At 52.7% G+C, this 18,713-nt stretch overlaps 5 protein-coding genes across 5 annotated transcripts; 3 read left to right on the forward strand and 2 right to left on the reverse strand.

Annotated features, from left to right (window-relative positions):
• Nucleotides 1–1,766: 1,766 nt before the first annotated feature.
• Nucleotides 1,767–3,212, reverse strand: C8A04DRAFT_15114 (uncharacterized protein; the record flags this gene model as incomplete). The annotated part of the gene is made up of 2 exons (XM_062778362.1): nucleotides 1,767–1,892; nucleotides 1,947–3,212. The coding sequence occupies 2 exons, from the start codon at nucleotides 3,210–3,212 to the stop codon at nucleotides 1,767–1,769; spliced, it is 1,392 nt and encodes a 463-aa protein (XP_062633635.1).
• An 876-nt stretch (nucleotides 3,213–4,088) lies between these two features.
• On the forward strand, nucleotides 4,089–5,753 carry C8A04DRAFT_40055 (uncharacterized protein; the record flags this gene model as incomplete). Its single annotated transcript, XM_062784805.1, has 5 exons — nucleotides 4,089–4,355; nucleotides 4,391–4,495; nucleotides 4,529–5,063; nucleotides 5,125–5,263; nucleotides 5,330–5,753. The coding sequence occupies 5 exons, from the start codon at nucleotides 4,089–4,091 to the stop codon at nucleotides 5,751–5,753; spliced, it is 1,470 nt and encodes a 489-aa protein (XP_062633636.1).
• Nucleotides 5,754–7,506: 1,753 nt separating this feature from the next.
• Nucleotides 7,507–8,584, forward strand: C8A04DRAFT_40056 (uncharacterized protein; the record flags this gene model as incomplete). Its single annotated transcript, XM_062784806.1, has 4 exons — nucleotides 7,507–7,629; nucleotides 7,841–7,905; nucleotides 7,963–8,221; nucleotides 8,285–8,584. 4 exons carry the CDS (start codon nucleotides 7,507–7,509, stop codon nucleotides 8,582–8,584), a joined length of 747 nt encoding a protein of 248 aa, XP_062633637.1.
• A 460-nt stretch (nucleotides 8,585–9,044) lies between these two features.
• On the reverse strand, nucleotides 9,045–11,740 carry C8A04DRAFT_15118 (vegetative incompatibility protein HET-E-1; the record flags this gene model as incomplete). The annotated part of the gene is made up of 2 exons (XM_062778365.1): nucleotides 9,045–10,598; nucleotides 10,691–11,740. The coding sequence occupies 2 exons, from the start codon at nucleotides 11,738–11,740 to the stop codon at nucleotides 9,045–9,047; spliced, it is 2,604 nt and encodes an 867-aa protein (XP_062633638.1).
• Nucleotides 11,741–14,188: 2,448 nt separating this feature from the next.
• C8A04DRAFT_15100 (uncharacterized protein) lies at nucleotides 14,189–15,838 on the forward strand (the record flags this gene model as incomplete). The annotated part of the gene is made up of 1 exon (XM_062778357.1): nucleotides 14,189–15,838. One exon carries the CDS (start codon nucleotides 14,189–14,191, stop codon nucleotides 15,836–15,838), a length of 1,650 nt encoding a protein of 549 aa, XP_062633639.1.
• Nucleotides 15,839–18,713: the final 2,875 nt, after the last annotated feature.

The following is an 18,713-nucleotide window of genomic DNA, read 5'->3' on the forward strand; positions in this document are numbered from 1 at the left end:
ATTGTGAAATACCTAAGGATAGAATCACCGACAACCGACTTCAGTATTGTGGAAAGAAGGAAGCTATCAACCGAGAGGTGCAGTACTGACAGAGGAAGGATGAAATAATAAACAGCTGCGACCCTTCCACCCGGCTCCGAAGTATTTAACGAGAACAAGTCCTCTTGGACCTCCCATTTCGAACCTCGAAAAATCATGCAGCGCAAACCCATTCAACCAATTTCATTTCTAATCACCTTCGCTTCTTCCCATCGCCACCAAATTCACTTCTCATGTTCTTTGCCTCTTTCCCATCGCCGCCGAATTCGAATCGAAACAACAACGGATCAGTAACGCCCGTGATGATCAGGATACCTGTCATGCCGATACAGGGAGCTGGTGGCCCTCCCTCAGTACCACCCGTGACGACCAGGAATCATTCCATCCGTACAGAGAGCTGGCGGCCCTCGCTCGACGCCGAAGCCACGAATCCAAACACTACACACCCAGCGCTCCTGGCACCCAGTCGTCCTGCACTTCCATCATATCCCGTAAGTTGAGCGCGGTACCGGAGGTGTAAACATCGTATTAACAGACTGCTAGGCCGCTTGTTACACCATTGCCATCGCCGCCGCAGAAGCTCATTAACACCGACGTCGCAGAAGCTTGTCGGCAGCGCCTCCCGCTCGCAAGAAAGGGGACAGGAGTGGACAATGCCAGTTCGGCTGCCTTCGCTCGGAATTGAGCGGCTGCATGCATTCCCCGAAGGGTTCAACAACCGTACCAGGGTTCCATCGACATGCCGGCCGGGCCGGAGGGCTCGGGGACCTTTTGCCAGGCTGATGGCATGGATACTCTCCGCCCTCCGCCCTCCAGGGGGCACAACATGTTCAGGGAGCGCTTGCCACGGCCTCAGTTACTATCAGAGCAACAGTAGGCAGTGTGAGTGAACTCGACGATCTAGTCCTCCGGGGGGCACGACACGTTCAGGGAGCTTTGCCACGGCCTCCGCCACTTGGAGATACAGCCACCATTTCCCATTGCAAGAGACGCGTCATTCGAAGTGCCCTATCGCAACAGTGGCTACGGCTATGAACAGGGTTAGGGCCTGGGTGTTCGGGCGGGACCGAGAACCTGCGCCGCCGTTCGACCACGGCTGGGTAGTGGTCGATAAGCTGGCTATTCTCCAGTCCAGTTGGTGTCCGCGACTTCGGCAGGCCCCCCATCCTTCTTGTCAGTATTCTCATTGTCGGTTTGGTCGCTTTTGGAGCCACTATTCCGAGTTGGGAAGCGACTCCTCCAAGCAACAACACATCACCGACAGCACATCGGTAACAATACATTAACAACAACTCCATCTTCTCAAGCGCATCATGTGTTTCCCCTACCCCCTAGTGACAGAATGGAAGCCGACAGTTGGATGGGTTCACGGAGGAGTGGAAGACCTTTCTGCAGTCATGTTTGGAGGTTGTTATGAGGCTCATGGCGCGAATGCAGTAACGAGGAGTCAGGGCGTGGGGCTCGGTGTATAAGAAGCGGCTTTGATGGACCTAGGAACAATGTTCGGGGGCTTAGAGTTCAATTTCAACCTTGTATTCCACTCTAAAATCATGCACTGGCCCCTGAGATGTTGTTGCGGCGAGACCCATGCACATCCCTTCACTCTTGTACTATCCCTGGGGCTTTACATGTTGACAGTCACCCCGGCTCTATTCCTCTCGCTCCACATCATTACGCAAGTGGAATCTGACCAACGGGAATAACAGTGGATTGAAGCCCTTCTCTGTCTAATCACTATCCCATTCCAGATCTTTCAGCTTCTCCTCCACTTTCTCTGTGACCTCGCGACAGTCGGGTCCTCGATGAGGCACGATTTTGTCCAGCACCCGGCGCCACAGTGACGACCTGGCCATCTTCAAGGCCTTGAGCATCTTCGAAGCCGTGAGCATCTCGGGGGGCTGGGGCACCTCAGGGGGTTGAGGCACCTCAGGGGGTTGAGGCACCTCAAGAGGCTTGCGCATCTCTGGGGGCGCGAGCTGGCAACCGTACTGGACCGCAAGGTGTTGGGCCTTCAACAGCATTTCTTGCTGAACCTGTCGGTCGCGGATGAACTCTGGAATGAGAATATGGGCATCTAGGGATAACTTCCGTTCCAGTCGGTCTTTTCCCCTGGTAGGGACTTCATCGATCATCTCCTTCAGGACTCCAGTGTACCCTGTAAATCCCGCACAGGCTTCATCCAGGTGTTCGCCCCTGGCATCAACGCTTCGATGAACCTGGTAGTAGTAAATCATCGTAGCAGCATCCCATACCGGTAATCTTAGTCCATCATCGTCGACCCAATCCCCCACTAGGCGCGAAATGAGCGCCCACGACCTATCGTCGGGGACACCCTGCTGCCATCTCCAAAGCCGCGCGATGCGGACAAGAAAGTCGGACACCATCATGAAGTCGGACCATGAAGGAACAGTTACTCCTGCCCCTGACACGCGTATTGAATCCGATGTAAACCCATAGTCGACAACGAGCATGATCTTGATCATGCGCCTCAGGTCCGGCACAAATCTCCTAAAGCACTCAACCGGAGGCTTCAACACGTACCCGGGCTTCAACGGGCCCGTGGTGCTGCCTTCAACGGGCAGCAGCAGCATCTTGTCGTCGTCATCATCATCCGTGTCCTGAAGCGAATCACTATCATCACTATCATCGCTGTCATGACCCGTCCATTCCATAGCGTACATCATGGCGCCTGCTGCTTCAAATACGGAGTACGGCCTGCTCATAATGGGTGATATTAATAAACCATGTCGCTTTTGGCCGCGCTGGCGTGACGCGACGAGGGTGTCGGCGGATTTTTCTTTGAATGCGCGGATTGTAGCGTGCATTGTTTTGACGACGTGGTTTAGGGTCTCGCGGCCGCGGGGGTCGGTGAGTTTGCCGACTTCGTGGTCTCGTTCGGTTATGATGGGGCGGAGGGTGGGTTGGGTTGGTTTCCATTCTATGGCGAGGGGGTAGGGGAAACACATGATGCGTTTGAGGAGTTGGAGGTTGGTGCGGTCTGTGGCGGGGTTGATGCTCGCGGCGGCGTTGGAGGGGGAAACGGGCGGTTGGGCGACGATGAGGGTGTTGTTGTTGTCGTATGGCAAGATGAAATTGGGCGATGACTCTTCGGTGAAGGTAAAGGTGTGGTGGACGGTGGGAAGGCCCCTGGGGTTTGAGAGCGGGGGAGGCATCGTGGCGGTGGTTATTGTGGCTGGGGATTTGACAGAGACGGAACCCCCGGGAGGGCTCGCTGCTAGGGAATGGAATCATCGTACATATGTATGTAATTAGTCGGAGAAAGCTCCGGAGAGTGTGTCCGCGCTCTTTGAGCGTGTGATGTCATGATGAAGCATTATATAGCTTCACCGTATGATGAGGTGGAGTCTGAACACACATTCCCCCTCTGCTGAGTCAGTTCTGTACTCGGATATCAAGGGACCCGACCTGGCTTCCCTCGATTCCTTATCTCACGAGCCCAGACCAGCGGCTGTGATCCTAAGATAACTTGTGGGCGAAGATCATACCCATTGGTGTAAGATGGGATATCCTGCATTGGTGGAGGATTACACCAATTGGTTTAATACGGGCCTAGCCGTAACACCACCTGCCTCTTCTCATCTCTACCAACGCTGCATGCAATTACGGCAATTGACTATGAACGCCCGTAGCTATCGTGATATAATTAATCATCTATCAGTGTTGTACTGTTGTACAGTGAGCTAGTGCCCTTCCGCAAACGGTTCAAAGTCGTTACTTCAGGATAGGACAAAATGAGTGCTCATAGCAAGCACGATGGGAAAGAAATCAATGGTTGGATATGTGCCCCCAAAACAGCAAAAAAGTTATCAATCATAACACCAAAAAAGGGAGGAACACTGGTGACAACCGATGTGTCTGACGTGAAATGAAGCGTTGCTTGTTCGCTTCTTCAATGTACGTAGCCCATGTCAGAAACTCTCTAGACAGCTTCTCCGTCCAATCGTCGTTCTATTGTCTTGCTCGTTCTGCTTTCGTCTCGGTGATCTTTCTTCCCTTTTAACTGCACTTCTTCCCCCTGCTGAGCCATAATGGTGAACCGAAAGCCGAACGTTGCGACCAGCATTCCAGAGTGGGCCGACAAGATTCGCCGGCAACTCGGCATCAAGGGCACAGATCCCGACCGGGACGACAAGATCTGGGCCGCGGATACTGCCGGCTGGTGTTTCTCCTCGGGCTCTGATCTCGACGAGAAAGACTACCTGCTCCTCCGGGTTATCTGGACCCATCACGGCAATATCAACAAGCTCAGCGCTTTCATTCGAAATAACCCAGAGCTAGAGGGGGGGAGTACAAGGGTTATGTGTCTCCAGAAAACGACGCGCTGGCAAAGGAGATATATGAGCGCATCAAGCCCGAGCTTGAGGGGTACTTGGAGGACATTCGGCCAAACAAAGATGGGACTCGGCCGCGCTCCAGCTGCGGCAAGTATTCGACTGTCAGGTATTAGCAAGGCATGACGGTCTCAAAGATCAAAGAGTTCCACAACCGGAGCGATGTGGCTGAATTGTCAAAGAAAGTTCACAAAAAGTTCAATCCTACAATCTCCGCCTCCCCATCCGCCACCGCCGCCTCCACCAATTCCTTGGATGATGACGGTGCCTTTGCCTCTGGCGATATAACGACGTTGATGGCAGAGACGAGCATCTCGGGGCTTCCCGCCACACCTGTGAGACGGGGCCCGCAAGCCCAGCCTTCGATGGAGACGCCGGTAGTGGCCACATCATATCCGGTGGCAGGCGGCACGCAAAACCCCGCCACAACAGACGAGTACTACGTTAACATGGCAATCCTCGTGCTGCTGCAACAGCTCCTCTCGGACATGAGAGAGCTCGCCACTGACGTTCCTAGGCGCCGGCTCGACTTTCTCGGCCTCCCCTTTGAGGACCTTGACTGGTTGGTGGACCGCCTATCCTTAAAGTTGTACAGCCGCGAATCTGGCGGCGATCCCGTTGAGCTGATGGAGGCCCGGGTGGACGGTTATCTCTGCAAGAGGGGCTATAAGCGTCACAGCCACGGTCGCAAGGTCCCCGGTGTTCAACGACTTACCACTGGCCATCATCGAAGCAAAGCCATGCGTCAGAAGGGCTGGAGCTTCCGCCATTCGATGGCAAGAGAGTGCAGAGATGGCGTCCTGGGTGTCTAGCCTGGCTGAGGAGTCTGAACACTTCGGTTTGTTGCAGTCGTCGAGCAGTGGGAGAAAACGGTAAGTATTAGATCCTTCCACCCAGTGCGTTGTCCGTCCTGCTGTAAGCTAACATGAATACGATAGGCGCTTGCTACTATCCCGAAACCGCGAAGAAATATACATTACCATCGCTGAATACGGTGAGGCTTGGAAGCAGTACATCCGTACCGGAAGCGCATCGGGATCGCCAAGCGCTCGCAAGAAAGGGGACGGCATAGATCTCGCTGGTTCGGACGTCTTTGTCCGAAACTCAATCGCTGCCGTCCCCAAGGAATTTGAAGAACAGGCCAATGACGCAGAGAAGCACCTACCTGTCGACACGCCAAACCGCCCCCGCCTGACCCGCGCCCAGAAAGAGCTCAAGTTGCTAGATAATGGCCATTTCTGCTTTATGAATCAGTGGGGACCCTTTTCTGCCAAGTCGGACAGCGACATGGACCTTCTCTTGCGTCGGCTGATCGGTTTCCACGTCCAGCTGCTAGCAACGGCTTCAGGACAGCCGATTTAATGCTCAAGGGACTCACATTGTTGTTTTGGTCATTTTCACGGTCGTTTTTGCTATTGCTGTAGGGTTGAGAAATTGAGAAGTAGTTCGAATAAGTTGGTTGGCAGCTTGAGGTGGCATTACAACAGGCAAATTGTTATTACAGTGGCCTTTTTTGTTTTTGCACTCACGCGTGTGAGGTCGTCCCTTTCATTGTAGTCCGTACGTTTTTGCCATGATATATTGTCATGTAAAACAGACAATACGTGTCAAGGAAACCAGGCAGCAAGGCACCATGCAGCGACATAAAGTTCATTCGAAGCTAGGTACCGAGAGGAACAGAAAAGAAGATCCGTACCGATGCAGGGCTTTCCTGCAATTAAGCCAATTGGTGTAATTCAAGCCGAGCCGAGTACTGAGCCGAGCGCGTGCCGAGCCCACACATCGATTGGTTTAAGACGAGCCTAGCCGTTACAACTCGAATGACCTCACACGCACTCTGCTGCTCCTGGGTTGCCAGCCTGATACGGTCAGATACAGTCCGGTACCTTTGCTTATCTTGACCATTTCGGGCCGTATCGGGCTGGCAGCCCAACAGGCCACGCCGCCAAGGCAGGGTGCCTGAGCCTCTGGTCACGATAGGACAGTGTTTCCGAGGAAAAGTCGTGGAGACCCATAAATACTTGTGCAGTGGGTCCACGCCGCGATGTAAGGGTGCCGACACCCTTAGGAAATGCGGCTATGATCTAGAGATAACGAGGTACAACGATTTGTTTCAATCGAGGATACGGAGTACCTACTATGGTATCGGTATTAAGGCTACCATTGTAAGTGTTAATTAAGGGTTCAGATTTAAGAGGGCTTGGCTTATACCAAGACCCTAGCCGTGAGTTATCTCAGGCACTCAGACCAGCAGGCGGTGGTGCGCCCTTCCTTCATGGGTTCTCTGGTCTGGAGTTTTCCTCCACCTATGGCGACCACAATGCTCAGTCACGGCGTCATTAGCGAGTCAGGCCGCGGTTCCCTCGCCTCACGGTCCCAGCGTTCTTTGTCCTTTGAAGTTTTGAACGTCTCACGATCTCTCCCCTTTCGCACCTTGGCAAAGTTGGCCCTGGTGTCCCCATGTGCCCCGACACATCGCGTCACCCAGGTCCGAGGGGGCCTGCATAGGCATGGGGCGCATTAGACCTCCGAAATGTAGGCAGGGATCTCTCCCCTATTCAACACAATACTGCGTGGCCTTGGAGATAGTCGGGGTGGCCGCCACACGTCTGATCAGTGAGACTGAGGGAATGTTGTTTTCTTTTTCGGGTCGTCATGGTTCATTCCGTTGCATGTTCTGGTGCATGACCGACACCTTTTATATTAGGTACTTAGGTAGCCTTCCACTGTTTGGATGGGGAACTTTCCTCTTTGCCTCGAGCAATCAACCACGTTCCTCTCTAAGTAGTGTTGACGACCGAGGGTGATTCCTCATCAAAGTCAGGTGACTACCGTAGGGGGTGTATGTTTGTAGGTATGTAAATAAGTAACCAGTTCTTTCCCTCAGGCTCCGCCGGTCCAGAACGCCGGGGTGGAGCCAACCAAGGACGAGATGAGCAGGAACAGGGGAGGATCTGTGCGATGTTTTGTCGTCACAGACAACAGCAGACAGGGGTGTATACAGCAGCCAAAAACAAGGCCCCGCCCTCCTTAGACCTTTTTCGGGCTCACCTCGAACGATCACCAGTTCACCACTTTAGCATCTCGCCACTGCATACAACCGTTCCTTGCAACCATGGCGCAGATTCGCCGCCGACGCCTCGAGAAAACGCAACACCGCATGTTGGAGACCCTGTGGGACCATTTGGACTTCGACTCGCCCGGCACGCTGAACGACGCTGAGCTCAACAGCCTCGGTGTTCTGAGGGGTGCAGATCTCGACGTCGACAACCTGGTACCCTTGGATTCTGAGCCACGATTTTTTTGCTCCCTGCCACGGCGATATTAGCGGCCTAGAGGAAGAGCTTGAGACGTGGGGGCACCATTGGCACCCGAGCATGGAGATACCTGAGCACCTCCGCGACGATGAGTGGATTCCGAACGCGGGCTACGTCTACGCTGAGTCGAAGCTGAATTGGTTTGATCATGTTTTTTCCGGCTTGGAAATGGAGTACGAGGATGAAATACATCCTGTGTAGGTCACTTCATTGCCGCTGCTCCGTTGACCTTCGCGACTAACACCTGTGCCAAGCAACATCTACAAGGGACTCGACCAGGAAGATATGAGTTTTGGGTCACCGATAGGCGACTGTCCTGACAACGCGGGGTTGTACATGACCGGATACTACATGGTGCCGACCGCCGCCGACACACCGCATCTGGGAATCACAGTGCTCAACCCAATTGTGGCCCGGGAAGGTGAGATGCTCGAGTGCGAGCTCAAGGCCACCGCCGCTTGCTTGTGGGCACAAACCCGCTCGAAGCAATTCACCGACCATCACACCAAGCCCGTAAGACCTTCCCTCTTCCCCCTCCGGCCATTATCCAACTAACTACCACCAAGCACGCTACAGGTCCTCGTCTTCACCTTCCAATCGGAAACCCACGCCCGCATCACCCAATCCCATATGGACGCCAAAACAAACAAAATCATCATCCGCCAGTCGCGCCAGTTCGAGCTGATCGGCGCCCCCGGCGAGCCACCCGCCGACGCCTACTTGCTCATGCGTTGGCTGCTGAACGCCCCCGTAGGCGCGACCAAGTACGAGGACGAGCAGTCACCTAGTGAGGGCGAGATCTCGAAGGGCGCGGGGACAGCCGGGGCTGGGATGCCTGTGGTACCCAAGATTGTGGTCGCCAATCCTGACCGGTAGGCTGGGGCCGAGTTGATGAGTGGGTCGGGGAGTTTACGTTTGTGCGGTATTTGCTTTGGTTAGGATAGGGACTCACGGGGCGTTAGGCTTGTTTTTATTATGACATGGATGAGGGACGGGGCACGATATGACTTGGGTTTTAGGTTGGGCCTTCAGTGAGGGTAATCGGTATTTTTTCGTTTTGACATCGTCGAATCGGTCTGTCGGAAGGTGGAAGATAGACACGGGGTGATCGGAGTGGGCGCAGGACAAGGAAAAAGGCAACCCTTGTACTGTTCTCTAACAACCCATTTTCCTCTATTAACATCGGAATCGTCCTCGAAGTCCGACTCTGCATCCGTTGCGTCCGCCGCGGACCCGTCCGCTGCCACGACTTCTCCGGGTTCTTTGGCACTGCCGTCACCGGTGCGCCCTATGTAGGATGACCTTTAAGCTCTTAGCAACCCTGTAAGGCCATGTTCTACGGCAATGTGCAGCAGGGTACCCCATAGGATTCCGGACGACCGAAGAGCTCCGACTTCTTGTATGCATACAGCCACGAATTCACAACTTCGTTTGATGGCCAATGAAATGACGCCAGGAGCTCATTATAAGCACTGACTTCAGGATCGGATCGTGCCGCATGCGCCATCCACTCCGTTGAAGCATAATGCAAAAGGGCGAAGTCGTCACTGTTGGGGTTTGCCGGCCGGTTTAGCTCTTCCATCGCTAGGTAGCGCAAGCAAATTTTGAACAGCCGGAAGTGTCCTCGGATTGCAGCCTCGGCCGAGGTTACGTTGTCATCCAAAACCGATAGGCCGTCCTCCAGAAAGAAGTCTTTCAGGGACTGATGGATAAACTGAATCTCTCCGGTATGACTAACCTCGGCAAGTCCCATGCTAAGTGTCCTGACTTTCCTCTCCATTCGCGTGGTGTCGGGGACGTAGTTTTCGTCAGTCTCGTACGCCTGTAACGACCGACAGGGTGAGTCACTGTCAATAACCATGGCCCATCGCATTTCATCTATTGTTAAGGGTCGCGAGGCAAAGCAGATCCATTGGATGAGTTTCAAGGACGCCGGTCCCATGTCTGGAATCAGGTTTCGGTATACTCGACGGAGGTCCGGGGGAACCGCATGAACCGCCCCTTCAATCTCATTTAATCCGGCTCCTTCAAGTTCAAGGTCCCTGACTCGCTTCACCACAAGACGTGCCCAGAGAAACACACCCGAAGCACGCGCCGTAATCAGTGCTGGAATCGTAGATCCCGTCCTTGCCTGGAACGCACCAAGTTGCGTATTAACAAAGGTCGAAATATCTTTGTCGTTTTCATCTTCGAGGCAAATCTCGAAGGTATCGTCCAGGTCCAATATTGGGTAGTGACGACAAGAGAAACATATGCGAAACGGCTTTAACCCAATAGACCGGGATCGGAGGTTGTTCAGTAAAGTCTTGAACATGTCGACGACCTTGACCGCATTGTCTTTACCACATTCGTCCAAGGCGTCAACAAATAGCCAGACCGGATGAGTCTCCAACACATTATACAGGCATGCTTCGAGGTAACCCCGTAGTTCCTCTTCATGCCACGACCACTTTTCGTCGTGGTTACCAAACTCCTTGCACCTTTTCTTAAAGGCATGAACAAGATTCGATAACGCACGTGGGGCCAGACTAAAAAGCTGATGAAGTAGTGACCGGAATAGGCCAAGAGGACTTCTGAGCAATTCATCGCCAAGACCGCGGAAGAAGAAACTGAGAAAAAAGTCTCCGTCTCCGATTCTGTGATTTTTGACGGCGTATTTCAGGAGTGTTGACTTCCCAGAGCCAGGTTTCCCTTTGATGCACAGTAGTCCGTGATGATCAACGGCCCAGGTCCTGTACGTCTCATGTCGATTTACCCACTCGCATGTCCCTTTGACTGCGCTATCGATGTCGGACGATTGATTGCACATTTCCGGGAAGGCTAACGACCTGTGGCACTCTGCGGAAAGGTCACGCAAGCTGGGCAGTTCGAGCCTATCTTCATAGTAAAACTTAGCCAATTGGGTTCTCTTCTTAATGGGTCTATCTACTCGATCCCCTTACCGGTGTTTTGAAGCTTAATTTCGTGGTGCTCAACGTTTACAGACCTGGTGTTAGCACTGGCGGCTTTGATGCTGTTGGTGCCATAACCGTAACCAATTCTCAATGGCCCTCCCAGGCCGATTTCCACCGACGAGGGTGATGGTTGTGACGACGGGGGTTCGATTAAGAGAGGCCTCGACCGTTCAATCTCTTTTCCCCATCTAATCAGCTCTCCCGTTACCATTACGAACCCATCGTCCTGCATCGACGCAAACTTGGTCATGTCGTTGTGGTTGGCGTGGATAGTGATGTGATTATAACCATCGAAATGGGCGGAATCCTTGGTTACGAGCAGCCCGATGGGAGGAACGGGCAGTTCTTCTGCAAAGCATGTGACGTTGAGAGCCCTGCCTTCTTCGCGCTGTTCTCGCAGCATTCCTAAAAACCGCAAATGGATAGACTCCAGGAACTGATCGTTTGTCTGTAGGATCTGCAAAAGCGGCTTGTTGACTTGCTTGACGATACCAAAAGCCGACGCCGGTATCCTGGCCCAACCGGCCATCGAAGACCCCTTGTGGGGGGTTCCCATGAAGATGATGCCTTTGAAATAGTCGAATATGCCGCGCAAATGAAGCTCCGGGTTGTCTCGCGATGACAGGATCGCTTCCTTGCAGACAATCCCGCCGAGGCCGTGAGCGACGAAGATGAGAGGGCGAGTTGAGGCATTGTTCGTCCGCCTGTTTGTCGTTAATCTCGCCAAGAGGCTCATCGCGTGGTCAAGTAGTCGATTTGCCGATGGACCCGAGCCCGGGACGACGTATGCGTCGTAGCCGAACGTGAGTATGCGAGCATTGCGGAGCTTTAGAGGAAGGAAAGTTTTCGGCCAAGGTACGGACTGTCCGTCTGCGGTCCAGGTGCTGTTCCGGTCCCCAGACAGACCGTGAACAAAGCAGATGTCGACTGTGGCGTCGGGGCAGTCGTGCAGAACATCCACGCCGGTCGGGAAAGGGGGGATTCGTGGACTCTCGACAAAATCGAGCTCATGGCTCCTTTCTTTCCCCGTGACCTCAGCCTTCTTGGCCTTTCTTCGAAAGCATAGCAACGATTTCATGGTGTTGAATGTGCGACCGAGTCAATCTCGATCATCGCGCCAGGGACCAGCTGTTGAGCAGGCTTCGCCATCGTGCAAACTCGGGGAGCAGCTGAAGCACCCCCGAATGCACCCAACCTCTTGCCGCCCGGCGTCTTTGCATGATGAAACTACAGCCAATTGGTTTTGTGTCCTGCAGGTTGGGCTGCAACACCGGCGTTCCCCTTGTCGCTTCTGCCGTATCACATCACGTCAAGCGCAAAAGGAATGTGTGGTCCCCACTTGTAATGGGAAGCTGTCCACAAACCCTCGTAAGCGCCCTGCCCTGAGCCGCGCTGTGGCATGCCGCCTCGCGGCTAACTGCTGTAAATATAACTTTGTATGTGCAGGAAGCCAAGTGCAGGTCAGTTATCCAACTTACCGCGCGTGTGTGCTATATTCAGGACCGTTGTTGAAAAAGTTGCGTCATGCAGCGTTTCACCATGTTTGTGAAAGCGTTGAGCGCTGTAATTACGTAACCAATGGAATCATTAATTGTCCCGCGCATCAAAAACATCAAGCTCTAAACGCTTCATTGTTCGGGGAGGTTGGGGTCAGGAGAAGAGGACGGTTTGAAGGAAATTGATGAAAGTGACAACGACATTAATTACACTAGACATTCAAGAATTCTCAATGATGCAACGACTAAACGTTAAACAATGGCGGTAATGGCGGTGGGATGTAATTACAGACCCTAGGAAGTAACCGTCACCAGCTCCAGCTCCGGATGGACAGGCTTTTGGAAAGCGAGATGAGAAAATGATGGTTTTATTCGACGGAATCACCTGATCCATTGATACGGGCTTTTCAGAACTCACATCTACATAGATTGCAATAAAGTTGCGCGTCGTATCTAGACGAACACTTGCTGCGTGGCTGCGAAGGTGTGCGGCGCCGACTGTGTAGCGACCGTCTCCGGATGATCAAAAAAGGGCGAACCGCGTGTAGAGGGAGAATCAGACTAACACACATTGCTGTTTTTTAGATCGCACGCATTTGCCCTTTGGTAAACTATCCCGGCGCCCCATTTACAGCCAACTGGATACATCTAGAAAGGCACTCTCTGTGATCGGGTTGTTTTCCGATTTGACGATGATAATATTCCATTTTAGTTGGAAGTCTATTAGGCCTGTTGAAAGGGCCCTTGAATGAGCGTCGAGGTTTTTAAGGTCCTCGCGGTGATGCTCGGTCCTAGCATGAAGTCCTCGCCTGTGGGATATTTCCGCTTTGTACCGCGACCAGGTTGAGGATCCCTTCAGTGGCGTCCAGGTTGTGATTTTAAGGCCAAGACAATGTTCAGCGGCGAAGTTCAATAGTTTAACTATCCGTAATTTCACGCCATTTAGTAGTTGGAGCGTTAGGAGTTGGAGGAGAAGGAAGGGTTATTGGTTTTTCTATAGTGAGAATAGGGACATTTGTACCGCACTTGTTGGAGAGGAAGCCACGTCAGACGAACTTAATGCCTCCGTAACTTGTTTCTGACTTCCTTGAGCTTTTGTCTCTAACGTGTCGGCCGTCAATGAATGTAACAAGTGAGTTGCCCTTCATTGTGAACGTCTCGGATATCCGAGCATCTTGGCAGTCTATCCTACCTCCTCGTGCAGGAAGGATTCTGAAAATGGGACGCTGTGCTCGGACCCAAGCAGAGACACAACGTTTGGCCGACTAAGACAATGACAATTAATTCCTTCGGGTTTTAACCATAGTTTCTGCCATTCATCTGCAGTTTTAGTCAATTGAGACAGTGCCCCAATCATGTAAATTCTTACGAGTCTCATTAACTCTTAAACTTGCACCCCATAATTGAATCCAAAGCTCCCAAACCTCATTTTTCCGTCAGTCGGAACAACTACACCGAACCGAGACGATCATTCTCCTTTTCTCCCCTTCACACCACCATCCCAGATGCATGCCAAGCCCGAATTTGGGGTTGCGATGGTGCACACGAACAAATGAATCAGCCTTCCCCTCATCTAACCGGCCGCCGCGATTCGCCCAACCAGACTTTCTCAAGTCTTCGCACCGGGGAAATATCCTTCTCTGCGAGGGACTTGCACAGAGCCTGCCCGGTCAGTCCGGCTGGCGTTGTACTGTGAGGATTCTTGTGTGACACACAATGCAGCTGCTAACTCGGATTTTGAGCAAAGGTTTTGAGGGGGATTGACAGAGAAGGATCTTAACAGGCTTGACACTTGACAGGCTTGCAGGTTCACCGGAATGCAAGGTTGCAGTCGGCCGTCATACGCGGCATCCGACGACCGAAGTTACTTACGTCTTTGTACAAGTGTTGCATGACCCCGCGAACGACTTGTGACGATGAGAATCCTTTTGGTTTCTTTTGCCTTTTGCACGGAATGCCCTTGCAATGGGTAGAGTGGAGTAGAGTATAAAGTTTACATTCAACACCACACCACACTACACTACCTAAACATGAAGCTATTCCCAACTCTCGGGCTGGCCATCGGCCTCTTAACGCCGCCAACAATCGCCGGCAAAGCCACCACCTGGACTGGCTGGGGCGGATCCCACCTCAACAACCACTGGGCATCCGACAACCACGACCTCACCTCCCAAACCATCTCCTCCCTCAAAATCCACTGCAAAATCGACGACCCCATCGGCCAAAGCGCACCAGCCGCCATCGACGGCGACTTCGCCTACTACCCAACCTGGAGCGGCTCCTTCATCGCACTCAACTACAAAACCTGCGCTACCCTCTGGACCCTCAACGTAACCGACCTCATCGAACAATACTCCCCGCTAACCCCCTACCAATCCCTCATCAACGCCGCCGTCTCCCGCACCTCGGCCCAAATCGACCCCGACCTCCGCGTCCTCTTCTTCGGCACCCAAATCCACGCCCTCCTCGTCGCCGTCGACCTCGACACCGGCGCCCTCCTCGCCACAACCCAAGTCAACCCCCACGAACTCGCCGTCGTCACCGCCTCCCCAACCTACTACGACAACACCCTCTTCGTCGGCGCAGCCAGTGGCGAGGAGAACGCCGCCTACTCCACCAACGGTACCTACCCATGCTGCAGCTTTGTCGGAAACGCGGCAGCCTTCCGCTTCCGCCGTGTCGACACCACGGCGGGGAAGTTCACCACCCTCTGGAACGTCACCACCATCCCCGCGCACCTCGCACCCACCACCCCGCCGACCCCAGGCGTCCCAGCCACCTTCGGCTGGGCGGGCGCCGGCGTCTGGGGCTCCCAGCCCTCCATCGACACCGCGCGGAACCAAGTATTCTTCGCGACAGGCAACACCTACACCACGCCGCAGGAGTATTTCCACTGCGGCGAACCCGACGCCGGCAAGGACTGTTTCCCGTCCTACATCTGGCAGGAATCGGTGTTTGCCTTGGACGTGCGGACCGGACACGCCAACTGGGTGCGCCGGCTGGATGAGTTGGACGCGTGGACTCTGATCTGTGGTGCCGAGGGTCTACCGCGGAATGAGACGCTGTGCCCGTTTCCGCCGGGGCCGGATGCGGATTTTGGGATGGCGCCTACTATTGTGAAGGGGGCTGCGGGGAAAGGGAAGGATTTGTTGACGGTGGGACAGAAGTCGGGGGTTTTGTACGGGTTGGAAGCGGATAATGGGGCGGTGTTGTGGTCGGTGTTGACGAGCCCGGGCAGTGCGTTGGCGGGGTTGTCGTGGGGGGTTGCGGCGGATGGGGAGAAGGTGTATTATACGGGGATTAATGCGGGCCAGCATGAATGGGTGTTGCAGCCGGGGAATGTGACGACGGTGAAGAATAGCGTGATTGGGGCCGCGCAGGCGTCGACGGGGGAGTTGTTGTGGCAGGTCCCTGTGCCGGATGGGGCGGCGTCGTTGGTGATTCCTGCTGTGGTGGGTGATTTGGTGTTGACGGGGATTACGGGGTCGTTTGGGTTTACTTCTGTTGGGCCTGGTTCGTTGTTGGCGGTGAGCCAGAAGACGGGCAAGGTTCTGTGGACGCAGGAGTTGGAGGGGCCGTTGCAGGGGGGGATTTCTGTTCATGGAAAGTATGTGTTTACGGGGACTGGGTATCGCGGGGGAACTGAGGGGGGGTCGTTTTATGTGTTGAAGGCAAACTAGATGGGACGTGACGTCGGTTGAGAACGGGGTTAACAACATGCGACCAGCCGTAGGATTGTTGGTTGTAGGATTTATGCCGTGTTTTCGTTTACTTGGAATTCCCTCTCGGAAACAGCAGGAACATGCTGGTTGACGTGCCACGGCGTGGACATACCCCTTCAATAAGAACTAAGTTGTCCCAAGTCCAATCAAAGCCAGGAGTTTGTCATTACAGTGCCCTCCGCACCGCTCGTCAAATAAACACAGTGGGCCATGCAAGGTATATCTCGTATAACCGTGTTGTAATAGGACAGAAACCTACAAACGTACTCCAACATATACAGGCCTGCCAGTCATGTAAGTTCCGCACCCTGAACCAACGTGCTATCTTGCAGCAGAACGCTACTTTTAGATCTCTCTCGATGATTCTGCTACGATTTGCAGAACCTCGTTCCTGGACCTTTCCCGTGGCATTGGCTAGTCCTGCTCCTCCATCACTTAGTTTGTGTTCAATCCTTGGTAACAACGACCGAGGCAAGATAGATTAATTGCGATCTGAGGAACATAAGATCTGAGGAACATAAGACACAGTGACACATGGCTAGCTGTTAAGATAAGATTCTTGATCGAGAGTTGCACGGTACCTCGATCTTGCATATCGTGTGACCCCTTTCATGTCTCACAACAGCACGCAGGTTTCATGCCACCCAAGTGTAAAAAGGCTTCGCTTGTTTCCCCTTTGCTCATTTCCGCTTCCAGCCGCTTTTCGATTGTCTTAACTGTTGTCCCCGATGGTAACACGAGGGGAGTTCCCCGTTTAGCAGTTGTATTTGGTACAATGGAATTGTCTCTATAGAGTGGTAGGATGCTCACAAGATTGTGTTACCATGCCACACACCAGCTCCGTTATCACCGCTTCATTTACATCCTCCAATCCACGCAGGCCTAACCCTCAAGTTCATGTCAAGATCGATAGAACAGTGGCCGTTAATCAGACTCTAACATCGCTTAGAATGGCAGAGAGACCCTGTTGATGTTTGGTCAGGATGACAACAACAAGAAGACTCAAGCGAAGTTGAAACCGGCTACAAACTCTGTAACTACGCTGCTGTCAGGATAGTAATAATGAACTTCAAATTGGCGTCCCAGAGATAGCCTAGGAGAGATCTTGATTTCATTGCCCAGTCCCGATACCTGACCCGATCCAGGCACCGGCGATGATGTCCGATGTTACGCAAGTCTCAGATCTACAACGTGAAAGGTAACAACAAACAGTCTAGGTTCAAAACAGAGGAACAGAGGAATTGGCTTCAATTGTCGCTCAGTGGTAAAGATAAACAGTGTCAAGGCAATATACATGATGGTCACTACCCGTGGGTACCCATTTAGGTAGGACCCAAATGCAACCCACAGCCCATCCGGGTACACATGTGGCCTTGGGTTCATACGGATTCGGGTTGAAATAGGTTAAGTCCAGAGATGTCCAGAAATATGGGTAAGTGTCAAGTTCTATTATATGGGGTTGACATATGGAAGGAAATCCTGGCAATTGATCGGACCGGACTGCAACCATCGTTGTAACCACCTTCTAGATAGGTTTTCTGGGCTGTGGAGATTCGACCACCTGAGCCAGATTAACACTGTCCAGGTGTGATTATTACTAGGAGATGATGACGATGGAAGCACAGGTTACGTATTGACCAAATTAAGACCCAACACTACAAATGGATACAACCCAACCTGAACCCAAAATAATGGGCTCCTACTCATAACCCCTACGGTTTGGGTATTACCCACCCATGGGTACCCATGGGTACGTCCCAGTCATAATTCTTGACGCGATAGTAACATTAAATTCGTGTGCTGTGAGGAATATTATAAAAGGCCACTACACCACGGAACACAGACATTCAAGCTAGACTACTTGACTCCGATAATCCCCAACATAGAAAACCAGTTCATCAAGAGGTTTGGTACTAGAAGACTATCAAACTTATACCTTCATGAAACCACTTCTCTGCGATCCAAAGCCATCATCATCACCTTATGCTCCATCTAGCAGTCACCTCGGTCTTGTAGAATCACTGTACTGGCCACATCATTTCGCATGAGATCATCAGCAACAAGTGTAAGAGAGATCTGGCTTTATTATACCTGCTATTCACCAAGCAAGCCAGTGTGACCCCACGCTAGGAGGATTGATAGAGGCGGTAAAGATTATTTCTTCAAAGGTTCAGCCTTGTCTGTTATAAACATAACCTCAACTCAACTCATGGAGTACCCCGCCAGGGGCCTGGGCAGGTTCACCCCTTCGCTTTCACATTGACGGCACAACAAAGAGCAACCCAGTGCAATGTTGTTCACTAACTAACTAACATGACTGCCCTTGTACCATGACGCCCAAAAGGAAGCCAAGAAAGGCAAAGAGAAGAATGGAGAGATCACCCATGTCAAAGCTACCGACCTGAAGGGCAAGCTCAATTGCTCGCTGCTCTGGCGGCCTCGCTGGAGAAACTAGCGGTTCCTATAATAGTGAGTGTTTTTCTTCCCCTCTCGCACCTCGCGCCTTCCCTTCGCTCATTCACTCCCCGTCGGCCCCGCCGCGCCGGGTTAACTCGCCGCATCAGGATGACTCGCTGCGTCGGTTTGGTGATCGAATTTCTGCACTTCGGCCGATTCTCAACCCTGTGATTACCGCAGTATCTTCACCCACGACTGAGTGATACCCAACGTACCACTGGTGATGACAGACCTGGTTAGTGATTTAGCAATCTTTGCATTGCGGTAAAGGTAATAACTGGTTCAGGATTACGACATTCGTCCATATGTCCAACAAAGGTTAATTGAAAGAGGACTACATTGCGAGATAAGTGTATCAAGTTGGGCAAGCAGTAGA

The sequence above is a fragment of the Dichotomopilus funicola genome, assembly GCF_033296635.1.
Source record: "Dichotomopilus funicola strain CBS 141.50 unplaced genomic scaffold C8A04scaffold_83, whole genome shotgun sequence".
NCBI lineage: Eukaryota > Fungi > Ascomycota > Sordariomycetes > Sordariales > Chaetomiaceae > Dichotomopilus > Dichotomopilus funicola.